The sequence below is a fragment of the Populus nigra genome, chromosome 1 (assembly GCF_951802175.1).
Source record: "Populus nigra chromosome 1, ddPopNigr1.1, whole genome shotgun sequence".
In the NCBI taxonomy this organism is placed as follows: Eukaryota; Viridiplantae; Streptophyta; class Magnoliopsida; order Malpighiales; family Salicaceae; genus Populus; species Populus nigra.
The window spans coordinates 42,046,646-42,052,632 of NC_084852.1; the positions used below are offsets into that span (position 1 = coordinate 42,046,646).

The window sequence follows — 5,987 nt, forward strand, 5'->3', positions numbered from 1 at the left end:
AATATTTTTTTAGTGTTTTCAGATATTTTGATATGCTAATATTAAAAATAAATTTTAAAAAATAAAAAAATATCTTTTTAATATATTTTTTAATAAAAAATATTTTAAAAAGTAACTACAACTATATTTTTAAATGAAATCTAAATCTGGAGAATAAAAGGAAAATAATTTAAAGGCAGTAAAAAGAATACTTGGTTGAAGATGCCTGGTGGCCAGCTAGTAATATGATTTGGGTCTCCGAGTCAGATTTTAGGAATCGTTGAAGCCTTCGACATGTCCGAGCATTTGGACCGTTGAGTTGGATCTCACTTTTGTTCCCGTCAAAGGTCACAGAATGGGAATTCGACACGTAGACGGCTGAAGTTTCTACATTTCTTATCCACACAATCTGAGCATATGCAAGATGCAATAGTTAATGATTATTACTTCTGTAGAAAATTAGAAATAAAAGTCACATGTGGTCCCTCTACATCTTACGTTCGGTCGAGTCACAGCCTCCATTTCAAATTCAATAAATGGAACGAACCCCAGTTTCTTCCAATCAAAGATGATTTCAGCCCTCTTATCCAATTTCATTACTTAAATTACAGAGCAGAGGAACGTATTCCATGAGCCATTGTTGTAGACTGAAAGGAGGATGATCTTAAATTGGAAGTAAAGGGTTGATTTGACCTAATGTAAAGTCGAGGAGCCATTCAAAGGTTGATTTGACCCAATGTAAGGGTTGATTTTCACAGTTTGGGGCCACTAGCAGCCCGAGACATCAAGTCTTGGACTTCAATATCATCTGCTTTCAAGGTCCTACCTTGCATCTACCATGGAAGTTTCTGTTGGGAATTAATCAGAATAGTCAATCGTTATTATAATAGAGTACTTGAACCACAAAATTCATCCATTTTTTATAAAGAATTTGGCAGAGATTTGTTCAACCACAAATTGGGTTTTGAAAGTTTTGTGTATTTGGTAGGGGATGGCGATTCAAGATTTCTCCATGGAAAAAAAGACAACACCGCAGACATGACGAGTTTGAGAAAACCATTGCCATTCAAAGTAGTAACAGAACAAGTAACGCTGAAAAACATGATGTTTGCTCCTGCATACGTCTCTAGAAGATTGTTACTCGTGGAATTCAAAGTTAGCAAATTGTCATTATTAACTCCTGCCATGGAAGCTTCATGGCAACCCCTGACCGATCAGCTTGTTAAACACGGGCTTTTAAATGTGGCGAAAGTGAAGCCCCACATTGTGTACTAAGGCCTGTAAATGCCATGCATACCACCGCAAGAAGTAGTGGTATGTACTATGTAGCACCCAACGCCGGAAACATGGGCCCATCCCAACTCAACGGAAAAACCTGGTTTTTACACCAACCCAACAGGGGACGGGACAGGGGCGGGTCATCTGTACCCGCACCCACCCCACCTCTTAACCCGGTGCTTGACCTTACGAACAACCTTATATTTTTTTTATATACATTATTAAATTGTTATATTTTGTTACATACTAAACAGTATTACGGAGAAAAAAAATTATCGGGCCCCCTCTCTCGCCGGGACTCGAATCCAAGCGGGTTACATAATATGAGAGCCGAATCCGAAGAAGTCTGAATTTCACAAGTTGGCACAACATCTAGCATACAAAAACAGCTGACCGATAAACTTGGCACCCGAAGGGAAATATTTATACGAGACACAGAAGGTATCAGTCGAGAGAACTAACACCATTATTTTTGTAGCTGTATATAACAATGTCACAGTTGCCATCCTTAAAACAGTATTAGATTTTAAGGCCTTCACTTCATTTCTTCATGAGAAGAACCACTGTGTGCGCCGCGATGCTTCTATTTTCACCAAGGCTATCGACCTTTTCATGAGTTTTCGCTTTCAGATTTACAACAGAGGGGTCGGCTCCTAGCAGTTCCGACAAATTGGCCCTGATAGCCTCCTTGTGTGGGCTGATTTTTGGCCTTTGAAGGATCAAGGTAGCATCCAAGTTTCCAATCTCGTAACCTGCCTCGTGCATTAGTCTCACCTGAATTGAAGGCATAGGGTAAGCTTTGTATGGCTGATCAACTGAACTGCTTAGATTACCTAACATTATAATATCCCAGGTTTCAGAAAAGTAGATGAAATTTTTTTCAGATGTAAACGTAATGCACCCTTTGATTGACAAACTGGAATAAACATCTAGCTGATTCCTTATAATGACACAGCTAATGTCTGAAACACAGTGTACAAGGATTATAACAAAGGATATTTTCCAGGATAAATCATCATACCAGTTGTTATCCAGACATGCATATAATAAGATTGGCTACTTGTTCCTAGATGTCAGTACTCGTAATCTCACATGTAAATGTCAATGCCAGTACACCACTCAAGTCAAGAACAGCCCCCCCCCCCCCCCCCCATTATTTAAGATGTTTATTATCACAGTAGTAAATGTTTATGAATAACATGGGAGAGTAACTATAAGATGTTTGATCATCAAAGGCTTGTTTCAAAACCTATTAATGCTACATAAGATTGTCACAGATGCAAATGGGGAAGTGATAGATGGCAACAAGGAGTGGAGGAATAAATAAGCTCAGGATAGCTCCCCGGCAAAGAGATTGCAGGGGATGAGGGACATTGCAGCAAAAGGATTGTGAAACTGTTGTAGTTTTATCTAGTTTTGGCAAGAAATGTGGCTATACAGTTAAGTTAAAGCAGCTAGATTACAGTAAAAAATGTGACAAACACTACAACGATCAACTCCTGTCACTGTAACAGAGAAACAATGCTGACATTCTCTTCTTTTCTCTGCCAAAATTATCTTTCTGTCCTAAACTTGCAAATCTGTTTCTGCAAGTCGTAAAGAATACGCATCACCAAGACATTATATATGTTTTATGGTAGGTAAGACTGCTAAGAAAACACATGGGACAGATGCACCACATAAATAGATGAGATAAAAGAACACATGCTGGGAACATATTTTTTTTGCAGGAGTGGTTTAAATAAAACCTTCAAAAGTGATATTAAGACTGATCTGGTGAAGCTTCTCTGCTGTTTTCTACCAGCTACAATAAATTTCACAAAAATACATAGAATTGATACATGAAGGCCCAGCCAAAGCAGATAGCAAACATTTATACTGAGAATTAACAGTGACAGGCTACTCTGTGGTGGTGCCATTAGCACTACACTAAGTTTTGATGGCACTCTAATTCTCTCCAAACCTTTCTTTCTCTCTTAATAAAAGTGGAGTAATATCAAGGCTCCGTTTGTTTTCTAGAAAGAAATCACTTTCTAAACTTTTTTGTGTTTGTTTATCATTAGAAAAATTAATTAACGAAAAACACTTTCCAGTAAAAAAAAAACTTGGTTTGGTTTCCAAGAAATTGTTTTCCTTTCATTTTGGACGGAAAACACTTTCCGGACTTTGTGAAAAATTTAGAAATGTCACATATTTGCTGATTATATCAAATTTGATCCTCAAACTTTTGATTGCTATATATATTTTGTTTTAAATATTTTTTTTTCAATTTCATCCCTTAAAATTTAATTTTTATATTAATTTTGGTCCTTATTTTTATAATTGTTATTTGCTTTTCCCTTATCATTTTTTAATTAAAATTTTTTATCTATCAAATTTGATCCTCATTCTTTTTTTTTATTGTTACTTATTTTATTTGAAATAATTTATGAAATGTTAATTATTATTATTTTAATTTCTTTATTTTTTTATTTTTTAGATTTCATCTCTGTTATTTTCATTATTATTTATTTTATTTGAGATAATATATGAAATTATATTTTTTTTTCAATTTCATTCTCATTCAACCTTTTAATTTGTAAGATTTGTTCCTCATTATTTTAATAAACTTGAAAAAAATAAAACATTAATAAGTTATTTTTCAGCTCATTTTCCATGACATAACCAAACACAAGAAAATATTTTCCAATTTATTTTTCATTATGCTACCAAACATCAAAAAATAATTTATTTTTCTAAAATTTACTTTTAAAAAAAATTACTTTCCAGCAAATAACCACACAGATAAAGCACCAATTATCAACATTTTTGCACAGTGCTAGAGGCCCCACCCACTTCTTTAGGGATGTGTACATTATACAGTATGACTTTTATTTTTGTTAGGACACATGTCATGCAAAGGTAATTTCCTATGACAAATCCTTGCCTGCCGTCTCCTACACTCCCCAGTCAAACTAGAAACAAGTACAGTTGTTCCAAGCAAGGGTTTCGTTTCATCAGCATCAATCCAGAAGTATTGAGATTTTAGAGCACCATCAATCCAGAAGCATAGAGATTTTAGAGCACTATCAGAATTGCTTCCTCGCAGATCGTATACTCTACCTTTAACACCTATTCATGTAAGCAAATTGATTTAAAAAAGAGGTGAGATAGTTTGAAAATCAGGTTGGTTAATTCAGAGTGTAACTACAAACCAACTCTAAAATATCGTCTACTGTTGCCTGTGAAAGTGTAGATGTTCTTTGTTTCTTCCACAACGATAGAAACTCTCTAACCATTTAACTTTGAGTTTAGCAAATATGATTTATTCAGTGTGTTCAAAGCCAAACGAATTCGTCAAAGCTTCTTGACTAGCACATCTAAGCCTGTGAGTGATTTGCCACTCCTAAATGTGCAAAAAAAGTTGAAACTATATTGAAAGTAATGACAATAAAGTCAAACATTAAGACAGCACAACCAAATTTAAGACAACCAAGAGCCCATAGTAAACTTGTCTAATTCTCATAGCCATGTATACGAAAGAAAAGAAAAGAAAACTCACAGCTTCTTTGATAAAAACAGATGAAGGTGCTCCTTTCCACTTGGGATCAGAATCAGGGAATATCTGCCCGATATCAGGGAGCCCCAGAGCACCCAATACTGCATCCACAACACAATGAAGTAACACGTCCCCTGCAAACAATTCAATAGAACTAATTAAACAAAATCACATCTCAATTAGTTCCCACAAAAAACCAGCACCAAAAAAATGATTGAAGCCCGAATCTCTTTCAAGTTCCAAAACTCTCAACTTTGAATTGTAACATTCAATTGATATGGGATTGGGAAGAAAAAAACGTCAAGAATCAATCAAAATGTTACCATCAGAGTGAGCTTCACATCCTCTATCATGTGGCACATCAATCCCACCAATAATCAAAGGGTACCCAGGTTCTAACCTATGGAGATCAAACCCATGACCCACTCTGAAAGGCAGAGTCTTTGATGCTTTGCTAGAAGTTGTAGGTCCATCTACTTGTATAGCAGTGGTACTTGCAGCTGATATCGAAAGTGTGGTTCTTTTCTGAGTTGGTACAGCGAACTTGACATGCCTAGAGATGTAAGCACCAGGTTGTAATGGAATAGAGACACTTTTGTTATTGCGGGTTTTGGTTGTTATTGGAGAATATGAAGTGTACAAGTTTGTGGCCGTGGCAATGGCCATTGGACCTTTTGAGTTCTCTTTGTTTACAGAGGAAAATTGGTTCCTTTCTTATGGTGCGTGTCTGCTTTCGGTGCAGGGGAGACTCTCTTTGTGGTGTTGATGGTTTGGTGGTAGGATTTGGCAAGGTACAATGCCTGGTAAGCTGAAGGTACAAGCTCGTGAAATATGGGGAAAGGACGAAACATAGTACGTTTAGATGACTTGGTTTACTCAAACAGAATCTCAATTAACGAATCCAAAACTTGATTTCTTGATAAAAACACGTGGCTAATAGGATTATTGATGCATCATTCTTTAAGAAGACATGTGCTCAGAAAATTGTACCACATTTATGCTGGTTGCCATATAAAGATCTTTGTAATTTAATTAAATACATTTCTTGGGTTTTTAAGTTGTAAGCTTGAAGCATTTTTACTCCAAGAAATTTCATATAAATATCACTATCAAGTAATCCATATAAGTAAGTTATTATAATATCCATAAGATGCATATGAAATCTTTTTAAAAAATAACAAGGTAATTAAAA

General features: G+C 35.5%; 1 protein-coding gene across 1 annotated transcript; it reads right to left on the bottom strand.

The window, feature by feature from the left end:
- Positions 1-1,443: 1,443 nt before the first annotated feature.
- LOC133693115 (2-C-methyl-D-erythritol 2,4-cyclodiphosphate synthase, chloroplastic) lies at positions 1,444-5,557 on the bottom strand. Its single transcript, XM_062114240.1, has 3 exons — positions 5,119-5,557; positions 4,799-4,929; positions 1,444-2,031 (listed from the first exon to the last, which is right to left on the bottom strand). The coding sequence occupies exons 1-3, from the start codon at positions 5,459-5,461 to the stop codon at positions 1,798-1,800; spliced, it is 708 nt and encodes a 235-aa protein (XP_061970224.1). The 5' UTR covers positions 5,462-5,557; the 3' UTR covers positions 1,444-1,797.
- Between the last annotated feature and the right edge of the window lie 430 nt (positions 5,558-5,987).

Bases quoted from the DNA above. Each gene is read 5' to 3' on its own strand.
- LOC133693115 (XM_062114240.1), bottom strand. From the start codon at position 5,461: ATGGCCATTGCCACGGCCACAAACTTGTACACTTCATATTCTCCAATA. The intron at 4,930-5,118 runs GTAACATTTTGA...AATTGTTTGCAG, and splicing joins ATGTGAAGCTCACTCTGATG to GGGACGTGTTACTTCATTGT. The intron at 2,032-4,798 runs GTGAGTTTTCTT...CCTTCAATTCAG, and splicing joins CTGTTTTTATCAAAGAAGCT to GTGAGACTAATGCACGAGGC.